Genomic DNA, 13,719 nt, shown 5'->3' on the forward strand with positions numbered 1-13,719 from the left:
TCACGCTGAGTAAAGAGAAAAGATGCTGTGAACCTGAAAACACATACATAAAAACAACATTTTGAGATGTGTGCGTGCATTTGCATCAACAATAAGCACTTTTAGAAAATGAACTCTCTTAAAACAGTAGTTTATTTTGTCTACTAACAGTGTTCAACAATATACATGCATATATCACAGGAATTCTGTCATTTTTATCATTTTTTTTCCCTGAAACATCATGACATTTTAACCACATCTCAGATGTTGTATTGCATTTAATAGTATTCCGTGCTGTAAAACGTTTTTGGAATAAAATGACTAAATACAAAAAGCAATGATATAATACTATAACATAATTAAAAATAATATATAAAATAATTAAATTATATATAAAACTATAAATAATTTCCCCAAAAATAAATATTGAAATGTTATATCATTCTTTGTTTAGATAAGCATAGTTTCTAACATGAAATAATATTTTCATAATTGATTTACATAATTTAAAATAAAATGTCTGGTTCTGAGACAAAGGTAAAACAATAAAAACTATAAATTAAATGATGAAGGCGTGATGTAAAGTTTCCAAACGGTTTTAATGTGCCCTTCATATATAACATACCCCTGGGACATATGGTGCCCATAGCCAAAGAAACACCATATGTGTGTGTATATATTGTCATACCTGGTTGAGAAGAATTGATGAGTGTGTTGACGAGTCCAGTAAGATCTATAGAGGCAGGGTCAATGTTCTCTGCTGGGATCTCTGGGTAAATGAAGATTATACTTATTTATACCACGCGAAACATTCCAGCTATCGATCTGCAAAGCCATTATTTAATGCTCTGTAAATTACTCCTAAATCACACACACAGAAGCTGACCCAGTACACATGAACCTCATTACCAGGTTTCACCACCACATTTATCATTTCACATTGACCTAATCATAGGACTAAATGCCTGAGAAAGTAAAAGCATTTTAAACATTCAATAAATGCAATGATTCATAAACACTTCTGTATGGCTTTTAAAATGTGTATCTGTATGTTAAGAGCTCTGTCCCGTTCATGTGATTGTCTCTGATAGGTGCTTGTTCTCCATGAAAAAGTCTCTGAGTGGTTACCTGTGGACACCAGGAGCTCTCGTTTTTCTGTTTGCATCAACTGGCTTTGTCTTGAAAAAACTGAAAAAGACATATTGTTTACCTCTTGACTAGCAGAAAAATTAATTTAAAGTTTGTATTTTTATTTGTATTCTTCATTTACCGACCATGTGCATAAATAAGGAACAGAGCTACTATGACAGCGCAGATTCTGATGCTGATCCAATGTTTTAGTGTGAGATTAGCCATCTCTGCAAAGCAAACAGGTTTATTAAAAACACTAAAACAATGAACAACAACATTCCAAAGATTTCATACTATATGCACCTGTTTGTACCTTAAGAAATTACATATAGCTAATCAACAAAAGTGTTTACATAGTAACGAGAACATACATTTTATGCAGTGAGCTTTCAACAGCAGAGTTGAGTAATGCTACTCTGAGGCGCTTTTTTTTAACAGCATAGCATAACTGCTGGTTTGTTAAAAAGAAACAAATTAAAAAAAATAAAATGAAAGAAAAATTAAAATCAAGCCAGGGTTATTAACTGATTGTTAACTATTAACTGTTGACATTTTTAGTTAAAATAAAATAAAATATAAATATGAGCTGAAAAGCATATGATAGGCTACACTTTTTGTTAAAAATTAACTACATTTAAAGGAGAATACATCATCAAAACTTCTTCCAAAACGTGTTTTTGTTTTACCCTGATTTATATTTTAGATCTGGCTGACAGGATGGTTTTCGCGGGAAATTGCATACATACGTCACTCGCCCGTGTGTGTCTCGTCAGACATGGAGCACCTAAATCTCAAACCTCCGGGGAATTATCACCAGTTAAAAACTAAAACAGAACAGAGGAGAGTCTGCTGGCAAAAAGAGAACCCGACAGAGCTTGTAAAAAAGAGAAACAACACTGGCTTGGCTTTAAGGCGCAGAATTTTTGATTTTATTACTCAACAGGTGAGTAAGGTATTTTATTTAAAAAGAGCTCATTGTAAACAAGCATTAGCCTATCTATTGTAAAGTGTCATTTTCATCCGCACAGTCACGCAGAGCCGAAGCACAACCAAAATAATGATCTTCCGCAAAATGCATGCAGTTTTGTTGTTTAACCACTAGAGGGCTAAAAGTTATTGGTGTAGCAATACAATGATTTACTGAAAATAAATAAAAATGAAAACTAACTAAAAATGAGACCCATATATATATGACAAAAGCACATAACATAATTATAAAAAAATTAAAGATGAAAACTAAAAATATAAGAATAAAAGCTAATTCAAAATATGAACAAAACTATAATAAAAATTGATTTTCATGACATTTTTTCACCTTTAAGCCGGCATATATTTTTTGTAATAATATGAAATAATAAAACATCAAACATTCAACACCAAGTACGAAATAGCTATAGATTATGCAGAAGATATGCTAAGACAAAAACGACTGTTACAATACATTTTAAAAATAGTTTTCAGAAATTAATGAAAGAGGAATGCAATGATCAGAAAAAACTACCGGGGAATTTTTTCCTTTTTTTTTTTTTGTTGCTTCTTCTATTTTTGCCCTGAGTCCTGGTTGATTTCTGACTCTGGTGTGGACATGCATGTGGATTTGTGGAATAAAGCTCAAGGCTCTTTGTTTGCCAAGTGTGACAAGATTTGACAATTCTAATTAATTTCCACAGAGAGTAGATCAGTCACTGCAAACTCAATTAGCCTCTATCAGCGGCTCTTCTCTAGCTCTCTACACAGATCATGATGTTCACAAGTTAAAATGAGCAAATAACATTAAAGATGAAAGACCTCATTAGTAACGGCACAACAGCACCAGCTCAATCCTCTAGAGAAATTTAGCTACAAAAATCCTTTTAACGCTAGTGTGGAAAAGTTACAGTCAAAATGTTTAATCTTTCAGTAAGTCCATCAGATTTGGTCTTTTTAATGACGCCTGCTGTAATTACAACACAAACTGAGAGAGAGAGAGAGAGAGAGAGAGAGAGAGAGAAGGGAGGGAAGGGAGGGAGAGTAATATTTTTTTCTTATATACATGATTATTTTTCTGTGTAAAGTTGGTCTGAACACAGACATTTATCTTCAACAAATTTGTGAAATCATTTTCCCTTAACCTTTCCTTAACTCTTAACCTTTTCCTTAACTCTTTTTTTTCCCTTAACTCTTTCAGTAAAATGGAAAATAAATGAATAAATAAATTTAAAATGTATAAAGTAGGACTACACTAATTCAGTGCAATAAAAAAAAAAAATACAAAGATAAATTAACAGCATTTATCTAATCTTAAAATTTCCACAAAGACATCATTATTCATCCAAACTAAAATTTCACTATTCATAAAAAATACAAATATAGAAATAATAAAACAAATACATAATAATAAAAAAAGCAGGTGTACAACATAAGCAATAGCTAAATATTCAAAGTGCATGAGCTGAAACGCAGAGTGTGTGAGGAAGAGTGTGAACTAAATAAAAACCCCACACTCACCTGCAGAAGAGAGACGCAGACGCTGCAGGACACAGACAGCTGTCTGCTCGCTGTCCGCTGTCTCTCACACACTCACACACAGAACCAGCAGGGCATCATGGTCCCCGGAGAGGGCAGCAGGCTGTAATAGCCCTCCAGTGTGTCACCTGAGCTCAGCTGGCAAACACAGAGGACCTGCTCTCAAACCAGCACACACACACACACACACACACACACACACACACACACACACACACACACAGATACTCTCACAGATATAGAATCGTTCTCTCTTTCTCTCACACACACAAAGAAACTCTCACAGATATAGATTCTCTCCCTCCTGCTAAATGTAACACACACACATGCACACTGGTACATACATTTCATAGATGCAGTTGTTATTATACAAATGTGATTTAGAATAATTTCCAACATCCTAAAGAGCCAGTGTTTGGCGTTTCACTATAGTTGTGTAGACATTTGACCAAATTATAGCATAGCCTGTTTTGCACTTACAGATGTAGCTTGTCTCTCTACCTGAATTTGACACTTGCGCACACTTTTGGCCTCTCTTTAAATATGAAAATCACATGTCCTGTATATGCTAACCCGCTCTTCTCATGCACTCTGTCCTGTTTGGCAGCGTATGGTGTCTGGGACAGAGCAAGGCCTGGGAAACTCTGTTGTCCTGGAGACCAAGAACCAGGCAGCGGGCCATTCCCACAACAACCCCTCTACTTGTGTCCAGCACAATATTTCCACCTATATTCTGTTATCGTAACTCTACTGCACTCTGAATTCAGGCTCTTTGGTGTTCATGATCAATACTGGGTGTAACATGTTACAAGTAAGGCATGTTACTTAATCCCATTACTGTTTTCAATTTGAATTTACTTTCACTTAATTTATTTACTTTTTATGTATCAATATATATATATATATATATATATATATATGTATATGTACAGTGAGGAAAATAAGTATTTGAACACCCTGCTATTTTGCAAGTTCTCCCACTTGGAAATCATGGAGGGGTCTGAAATTGTCATCGTAGGTGCATGTCCACTGTGAGAGACATAATCTAAAAAAAATCAATATATGATTTTTTAACTATTTATTTGTATGATACAGCTGCAAATAAGTATTTGAACACCTGTCTATCAGCTAGAATTCTGACCCTCAAAAACCTGTTAGTCTGCCTTTAAAATGTCCACCTCCACTCCATTTATTATCCTAAATTAGATGCACCTGTTTGAGGTCGTTAGCTGCATAAAGACACCTGTCCACCCCATACAATCAGTAAGAATCCAACTACTAACATGGCCAAGACCAAAGAGCTGTCCAAAGACACTAGAGACAAAATTGTACACCTCCACAAGGCTGGAAAGGGCTACGGGGAAATTGCCAAGCAGCTTGTTGAAAAAAGGTCCACTGTTGGAGCAATCATTAGAAAAACTCCCTCGGACTGGGGCTCCATGCAAGATCTCACCTCGTGGGGTCTCAATGATCCTAAGAAAGGTGAGAAATCAGCCCAGAACTACACGGGAGGAGCTGGTCAATGACCTGAAAAGAGCTGGGACCACCGTTTCCAAGGTTACTGTTGGTAATACACTAAGACGTCATGGTTTGAACGTACACTAAGACGTCATGGGGGGGTTTCTGCACATGGGACAGGGCGACTGCACTGTATTAAGGAGAGGATGACCGGGGCCATGTATTGCGAGATTTTGGGGAACAACCTCCTTCCCTCAGTTAGAGCATTGAAGATGGGTCGAGGCTGGGTCTTCCAACATGACAATGACCCGAAGCACACAGCCAGGATAACCAAGGAGTGACTCTGTAAGAAGCATATCAAGGTTTTGGCGTGGCCTAGCCAGTCTCCAGACCTAAACCCAATAGAGAATCTTTGGAGGGAGCTCAAACTCCGTGTTTCTCAGCGACAGCCCAGAAACCTGACTGATCTAGAGAAGATCTGTGTGGAGGAGTGGGCCAAAATCCCTCCTGCAGTGTGTGCAAACCTGGTGAAAAACTACAGGAAACGTTTGACCTCTGTAATTGCAAACAAAGGCTACTGTACCAAATATTAACATTGATTTTCTCAGGTGTTCAAATACTTATTTGCAGCTGTATCATACAAATAAATAGTTAAAAAATCATACATTGTGATTTCTGGGTTTTTTTTTTTTAGATTATGTCTCTCACAGTGGACATGCACCTACGACGACAATTTCAGACCCCTCCATGATTTCTAAGTGGGAGAACTTGCAAAATAGCAGGGTGTCCAAATACTTATTTTCCTCACTGTATATGTATATGTATATGTATATATATATATATATATATATATATATATATTGGCTGCACTACAGTATATGATCACGCTATCATTCGTTCAACTGCTAAACTGCTATTCAAGCACGATAAGATACAAAAAAAAGAACTGTATTTGCATATTGTCAGTGTGACAGACACACACAGGACTCATGCGCACAGAAAGCCGCTTCATACGTCGGCCGCATTGAGTTCTCTTTCGCCCTTGAACGGACAAAAACACACAAAAGTATGTCAAAATGCCAGCTTTGTCGAGTATCCTCTTAAATTAGTTAAATAAAGTCTAAAATGTCCGTAAAGAGTTGTGAGGACATCGGATATGAGTCAGAGAAAATCACTCGCTGCTCTTGACTGAATAACTTTTGTAGCTTTAAAGGTTGTATCAGTGATTTCAGGCCCCAAAATAAATGATCACATTCATCTAATCTTTCCTAATGATCCGCTAGCTGCCCGCCCCATAAGCAAGTCGTCAAAAAACCGCGTCTCTGTAGGCAGCCTAGGCTCTGAGATCTGCACACAAAAACAGTTGGTTTCACCAACCACTCAAAACCAAAACAAATAGTGTTCCAACCAATCACCGACAGGGGGAGGGTGTTGTGAGGTTTTGAGCCAGCTTCTTCTTCAGCTCCGACTTCGTGTGCAGCCGTGCACGAGCACAAAACCTCACAACACCCTCCCCCTGTCGGTGATTGGTTGGAACACTATTTGTTTTGGTTTTGAGTGGTTGGTGAAACCAACTGTTTTTGTGTGCAGATCTCAGAGCCTAGGCTGCCTACAGAGACGCGTTTTTTTGACGACTTGCTTATGGGGCGGGCAGCTAGCGGATCGTTAGGAAAGATTAGATGAATGTGATAAAAAAAATGTTGGGCCTGAAATCACTGATACAACCTTTAATGAGGATTAGTCTATATTAAAATGATAATTTATTCAATTTCTATATATAGGCCTATTTCCCACCTGTTAGATAAAATATTTAAAATATGCTGTCTTATGTTGTTTCTACATTAATTTGGAAATGATCTGTGAAATTATTACAATATAAAAATATAAAAAAAATGTATGTTTAACTTTAATGTTAGGTGCGATTATTCGCGATTAATTACAGAAAAATGTGTAATCAATTAGTTAATTTTTAAATTGATTGATAGTACTATATATATATATATATATATATATATATATATATATATAATGTTTCTTGAGCAGCAAATCAGCATTTCTGAAGGATCATGTGACACTGGAGTAATGATGCTGAAAATTCAGCTTTACCATCACAGGAATAAATGACATTTAAAAATATATTCAAATAGAAAACAGTTATTTCAAATTGTAATAAAATACTTCACGTGGTCATTGTTTAGAGACATAAACTACTTCTAATTAAACAAGAACAAACGGCAACATTTATTTTAATATACTTTATTACTAACTGGTGCAATTTGAAGATTTAACATAAAAAAACAAGTTCATCATAACATTTGCATATTATCTCATCAAATTAAACTATTAAAACTGGCCTTGACCAGAATGTAAATAAAGATTATTATTCAAAACTGGAATGAATATAAGAGCTTAGAAGGCCACTAGTGTGAAATAATTTCATCTGAAACCAAAAAGAAGAGAGAACTAAAACATCTTTTGTCAGGTCTTTAAAAGGAAAATACACAACCGAATAGGTCCTAGTAAAATGAACAGATGCATTACTGATACCACTGAGAGCAAAACGATTATGGATGGCCTAAAAAGCAAAATGATGGCAGGTTTGATTCATGATGGAGAGAACGAAATGAGCGGCAGAGAGGGACTGGTGCTCTAAAAGGCCAAGGCACAAACAATAAACAGCAGTGTCTCTGTGTACATCAGAATAGATAGCAGTCAATAGTCAGACAGGAAAAGAGATAGCAGTCATTGCAGTTAGGTAATAATAATAATAATAATAATAATGGGCAGCCGTATTTGTTCTGAGATAATAATTGACCGTTTTTAGTCTGAGATAAAATGAACAGATAAAAATGGGCAATTTATTAGACTGATAAGTGACTGAGAGGTTTCGTTTATGATGCTAATGGGCAACAGTGTGTGTTAACAGTGGACACCTGTGTTTAGAGACTAGTTTAAAATAGATTGCAGTGTTTAGTTTGAGATCACGAACATATAAGTTGAGGTGCGTGCACAAAATGTTGGAATTACATGATTCTGACTTGTAAAAAGCATTCACGTCCTTGTAGAACTCACAAAGTACAACTTGTAAACTCAGAATTTCTGAGAGCTCCGACTTGTACCACATGACCTCTGCAGATACATTTTTGGCATTAATAGTGTTGTCCAAGTCCAGAGTCCCAGTACGTGAACATCTCCGAGTAGAACATCACAGGTGCAGAACTTGATTTCGCCAAGTACATCATGTTCAACAAAGAAGTTGATCCTGGAACAACATTCCAATCAACCAATCAGATTTGAGGGACAAGTTTAGAGTCTATGTTACGTTTAGGCTTACAACCAGGGTTTGGTGCTTCTACATCAGTGTCATTCATCTATCATTTCCCTCTGATTTTAGGGATAAGTTATGGGTAGGGTTAGGTTTGGGGTAGGGATTTTCAGACAGGAATGTTGTTCCAAGATCAACAAAATATGTTGACTCAGAAACGCGTCTAACCTGGCAAAATAAGGATGTGCGTCACAGTTCGTCATCTAACTATGGTAATTACGACATGACATGAACAATTTAAGTATTGATGCCAGTGTTTAGTCTGAGATGATAATGAGCGGCAGGGTTAAGTCACATGGTCGTAGGTTTACAGGACATTTAAATGGATAGTTCACCAAATATGAAAATTCGGTCATCATTTAAATCATGTCACATACAAATTTGATTTGTGAAGATTTTGAAAAATGTCATGCAGACAAAAATATATATCGTGGCCACGAATTAAGAAATCGTTCACTCGTTTTAGTTCAGTCGTGGCCACAAATTAAGAATTTGTTCCCACGACTTATTAATTTGGTCCCTCGTTTTGATTTAACTAAAACAAGGGAACGAATTATTACAACGTGGCCACGTTTTAGTAAAACGAGGGATCATATTATTATATTGTGTGTATGATTTACTTCAAATTAGGGAATGAATTAGTTAAAAGTGCTGACATATTAGTAAGTCATGGGAAAGAATGGTTAAAGGGTTAGTTCACCCAAAAATGAAAATTCTGTCAGTAATTACTCACCCTCATGTTGTTCCAACCCCGTAAGAGCTTCGTTCATCTTCAGAACACAAATTAAGATATTTTTGATGAAATCTGAGAGCTGGCTCACTCCTTCATAGGCTGATAGGTAATCAATATCTGCCAGCCCAGAAAAGTTAGTAAAGACATTGTTAAAATAGTCCAAGTGACTACAGTGACTCAACTTTAAGTTTATCAAGTGATGAGAATACTTTTTGTGTGCAAAAAACAAACAAAAATAACGACTTTATTCAACTATTAATTTTCTTCTGTGTGGGCCTTTGAGTGAGTTCACGTAGTGTAACAGCGCAGCGCTTCTGGGTTCCAGCATCACACACATGACCAGCGTCGGCCAATAGTATACGTTCTGACGTACAACACAGAAGCGCTGCGCTGTTACACTATGTCAACAGCGTAGGAGAATTACATGGAAGAGAAGAGATGGTTGAATAAAGTCGTTATTTTTGTTGTTTTTTTGCGCACAAAAAGTATTCTCGTCACTTGATAAACTTAAGGTTGAGCCACTGTATTTACTTGGACTATTTTAACGATGTCTTTATTAACTTTTCTGGGATGGCAGATATCAAATACCTATCAGCCTATGGAGGAGTGAGCCAGCTCTCAGATTTCATCAAAAATATCTTAATTTGTGTTCCGAAGATGAACGAAAGTCTTACTGGGTTGGAACAACATGAGGGTGAGTAATTACTGACAGAATTTTAATTCATGGCCACAATATACACATTGTTTCTCCCGCATGACTCCATAGTTTTGGATTTTCATTGTATGAAATACAATGTATGAATGTATGAATACAAAAACATTCTTATTTTGGACAAAATATCTTCTTTTTTGTCCACAGAAGAAAGTAAGTCCCATTTTCATTGGATGAACTATCTCTTTAAGCATCAAACATCATACTAAATCTCATATTACTGCCTTGACCTCATCATAACCCCAGTTCAAACGATGCAGATGGAAATGATGACAACACTGACTGGAACAACACATCCAGCTGTTCGACTCTACTGGACTTGACAAATGACCTGAACCTCAGATTAATCCGCTTTTAATTGATCTAAATCTAGACATACTCGGTTGATTGGAGACTAAAAAAACAGTGATATAAAATGTATACACTGTCAATTTTAAAATAAATAAATAAAAAATAATTTGATATTAAAGGGACGTAGATATGCATAACCCATAATCTTGGGGCAGGGTTGTTATAGTTAAAACTAAACCCATAAAAAACATTTTTGTTGCTTGAAATAAAATATATAAAAACTTATTTTATTTCAGCTAGTTGCAAAGCCAACATTTCTCATTTTCATTTACTTAATATACGAAAACAAAATAAAATAGAAAATAAAAATAGAAAAATAAAAACAATTTAAAAATATTAATAAAAACTATAATAATATCTCAGTGATACTAAATAACACTTGACCTGGGGAAGAACTGACATTGATTAAATTGATTAAATGTAAAATTACATTTGAACAGTGAATTTACGCAGGATACCTAAGTATTTGTTTGGGAGTAAACTTGCATTCAGTTAGTGTGACTATTAATTACTGTAATTTGACAGATAAACTAATCAGAGTTAAAAAATAATTCTGCTGTCTAAGGGTAAGGTTTGCCAAGTTCCCACAGTCAAGTCCTGTCTTTCCCTGGAATGATTTGTGTGATGGATGTAGGTTTACCCTAAGAAAGCTGTGGTTACAATGGGAAAGTTGGTCCTTCGTTACAGTGTCAATATTGAATCTTTGAGCTGGCAGTTTGATGTGCCGCTCACAGACGGGATGTGCTCATTGGTTGGATTAAGGCCAGACACTTGAGGAATTCATAACTGAGGCTTTGCTTTTGGTCCTTAAAGAGCTAGTGGCGACGTTCATTCTGCGGAAAATATGCAATATCCCAGAGTGCAGTTCATGCTGACCAGAGTAAAAAGATTTGTACAATCTGCAAAGGGAACTAAAAACAAGCTCAAGGTGTGCAGAGAAAGAAGCTAGCGCGATCTCTCCTCAAACCGAAGTATTCAAAATCAAAGCAAGTGCAAACCGAAGGAGACATCGATACATTTAGCTGCTCCGTGGATGAATCATGCAGTCCATGCATATGAAAAGATATGTAAATAGAAAAATAAATGTTTACAAAAATGGCATAGCATCTGTTGTGTTCTCCTCCCTTAAAGTTCCCAGTCAAATACAACCACACAGTCTCAATCTGCCAAGTGCAGTGTCTACCACTAGAGATAAAACGCATGCATTCCATGCAGTGCTCTTTGCTTTGCAGTAGGGCTGCACAATATTGGAAAAAACTGACATTGCGATATTTGCTTTTTCTGCTATATGTTGCAATATGAAAGAATATGGAACATAGGAATGTTCACCAAATGACTTTAATAGCTATATTTGGAAAGAATGATTCATTCTAGAATATTGTTGGGGAGAGCAAAATAAAAATTATTTAAAAAGCTGGAAAATGATTCCTTTTAGGGCTGAACGATTTAGGATTTCTTCTTAAATTTGAGTGGTTTACTCTGTACAATAACACAAACAGCTTTCAGTAAGTAAGTTTAAAAATATATCTTTCCACTTGTGTTTGCATAGGGCACATTCCCACTGTTTTGACCAGTTTAATTCAGTATAAAATAATAATAATAATTGTGTTTTTTGCTGTGATTATTATTAAATAATATATTAAACAAATATATTCTAACTGTTGTACTGTAAAATAAGAAATCGTAATTTTTAATTGTAAAATTAAAGTCGGCATTAAACAGATGTTGCAAAAGACTTTTCTTCCCTGTTGTGATATATATCCGAGTGAAATAAATCCTAAAAAATGTAGGGCTGGACTTGATGGTTTGTTTTGCTGTGATGTCATGTGAGTGACAGGTTATTGTCCCGCCCTCATGCCAGTAAACGCATCATCAGAGAAGCGATGTCCCTGCAAGAGGGAGGGGGAGTTATTTTGATTAAAGATTATGAGTCACAGGAAAAATAATGATGTGCACAGATAAATCATTTATAATAAATACTGCAATATTCCATAAAAAAAATAAGATTTGTCAATTTTGATTTCATGGCGACTTTAATTTTTCTTTTCTTTGTCGCTGTAAAATTACAATACTAATATTTACGTCTTAATTTCTTTGTTTTTAAATGTAAACCATCAAGTTTTTATTTTTGACAGGTTGCTGGCATGTAGATGTATGCCCTGCCGGTATCAGAGTGAATCTGCAGTTTTCACGCAGGCAGCTCGTGGTCTGCACGCGTGTAGATGAGCAGTGCCACTCTTGCGCCGGTAGCATGTGTATTTATTTTATTAAATCGATGTGTGTGTGATTTGAAAATCGCACTAAACCAGATTGCGATATCAGTTTCATTTCAATATATCGTGCAGCCCGACTTTGCAGGGGTAAAGCGTGAAGTGGATACATATTTAGATATGACGAGTATTATGTCTGTCTTTATGTGTCATTTTGTGCTGTACAAAGTCTGTAGTCTTTATAAAGAGTGTGTGTGTCTTTAGGGTGGTGTTCCCCACGCTCCATCGGATTGGAACCCGTCTCCGGTGGATGAGGGTGGAATGGGTCCGCTGGGGGTAAAGGGATCAGAGTCCGTATCCGTCTCGCCCTCCGCTAAATATCGGCGGTCGCGACCCCAGCTCGACCCCGTCGTTAACCCCGAGGCCTTGCCCGTGACCTCCTCTTTCTCAGCGGAGATGCTGAATCCGCTGGGCGAACGTTCCAGCTCCTCGTGAGTGACCGACAACAGTGACAGTGGCGTGCCCACCCTGTGGCCTCCTGATTGGTTGACGTTGGAGGACGGGGAGTGGCTTGGCAGTGGGCTGATGGGCAGGACGGTTGGTCTCATTGGGTGCGTGTTGGATTGCGTGTAATACGGTGCATTGTGCAGCGGCGGGCCGTAGCTGCAGAACACGCGGTCGCCTGCGACGCTGACGGTCAACGTGGGGTCGCAGCGCTCCATGGTCATGTGGCCGGGGCCCGTGACGTCATGTTGCATATGCATATCCACCAGGAAATCCAGTTTCTTCTCCATGTCTTCCACCTGTGAGGGTGGTGCGACAAAGTTTAGCCAAACAATTCATTAGGCCACACAACGAGCTGTCAGAGTGAGTGAGTACCTGTCTCTCAACTCGCACAAATCTACCCATCATGCTTTGGTCTTCAGGATCTGGCAGGCTTGCCTTGGCAAGATATGACTCATGTCTGAGAGAAAAAGACACAGAAGGAAAGTAAATCTGAATGAAAGAGTTCAAATGAGAGCGGTTATATCAACTTCATTTGACTAAATATAAAAAAAAAATTTATCAGAAATTCAGCATCAATATAGGCCATAATGCATAACATGGATTTATGGCATGTTTAACAACATGTGGCTGGAGGATTTGCATGTCAGGGATTGATGAATCTCTAAATATATGTTTAGGTGTGATTTTACCTAGGTGACTGCTGGGAGGGGTACGGAAAAGGTGGTTTCTGGGGTTTCTTGTGTTTTGGAGTGAGAGGCGGTCCAGGTGTCAGAATCAGATCTAATCTGAAGATGAAACAAAAACAAAT

The 13,719-nt window shown here is 37.0% G+C and overlaps 3 protein-coding genes across 4 annotated transcripts in view; 1 reads left to right on the plus strand and 2 right to left on the minus strand.

Moving 5' to 3' along the window:
- hhla1 (HHLA1 neighbor of OC90) overlaps nt 1-3,684 on the minus strand; it is a 13,668-nt gene extending 9,984 nt beyond the window's left edge. Inside the window, exons 1-5 of the mRNA XM_082173389.1 lie at nt 3,598-3,684; nt 1,254-1,337; nt 1,108-1,167; nt 668-748; nt 1-33 (exon numbers count right to left, since the gene is read on the minus strand). The exon at nt 1-33 is cut by the window's left edge and continues 51 nt beyond it. Coding sequence (XP_082029515.1) covers nt 1-33; nt 668-748; nt 1,108-1,167; nt 1,254-1,335 — 256 coding nt within the window. The 5' untranslated portion in view covers nt 1,336-1,337; nt 3,598-3,684. The remainder of the gene's footprint in view (nt 34-667; nt 749-1,107; nt 1,168-1,253; nt 1,338-3,597) is intronic.
- The window catches only part of LOC309501431 (uncharacterized protein), a 188,284-nt gene that overhangs the window by 55,336 nt on the left and 119,229 nt on the right, over nt 1-13,719 (plus strand). The gene's annotated exons all lie outside the window — the stretch shown is intronic.
- Nucleotides 10,086-13,719, minus strand: part of kcnq3 (potassium voltage-gated channel, KQT-like subfamily, member 3) — a 47,599-nt gene continuing 43,965 nt past the window's right edge. For both annotated transcript variants that reach the window (XM_082173524.1, XM_082173525.1), the window contains 3 exons: nt 13,601-13,696; nt 13,284-13,368; nt 10,086-13,207 (listed from right to left, as the gene is read on the minus strand). In XM_082173524.1, the coding sequence (XP_082029650.1) occupies nt 12,665-13,207; nt 13,284-13,368; nt 13,601-13,696 (724 nt within the window). In that variant the 3' untranslated portion in view covers nt 10,086-12,664. The remainder of the gene's footprint in view (nt 13,208-13,283; nt 13,369-13,600; nt 13,697-13,719) is intronic.

The sequence above is a fragment of the Leuciscus leuciscus genome, assembly GCF_965113295.1.
Source record: "Leuciscus leuciscus genome assembly, chromosome: 6".
NCBI lineage: Eukaryota > Metazoa > Chordata > Actinopteri > Cypriniformes > Leuciscidae > Leuciscus > Leuciscus leuciscus.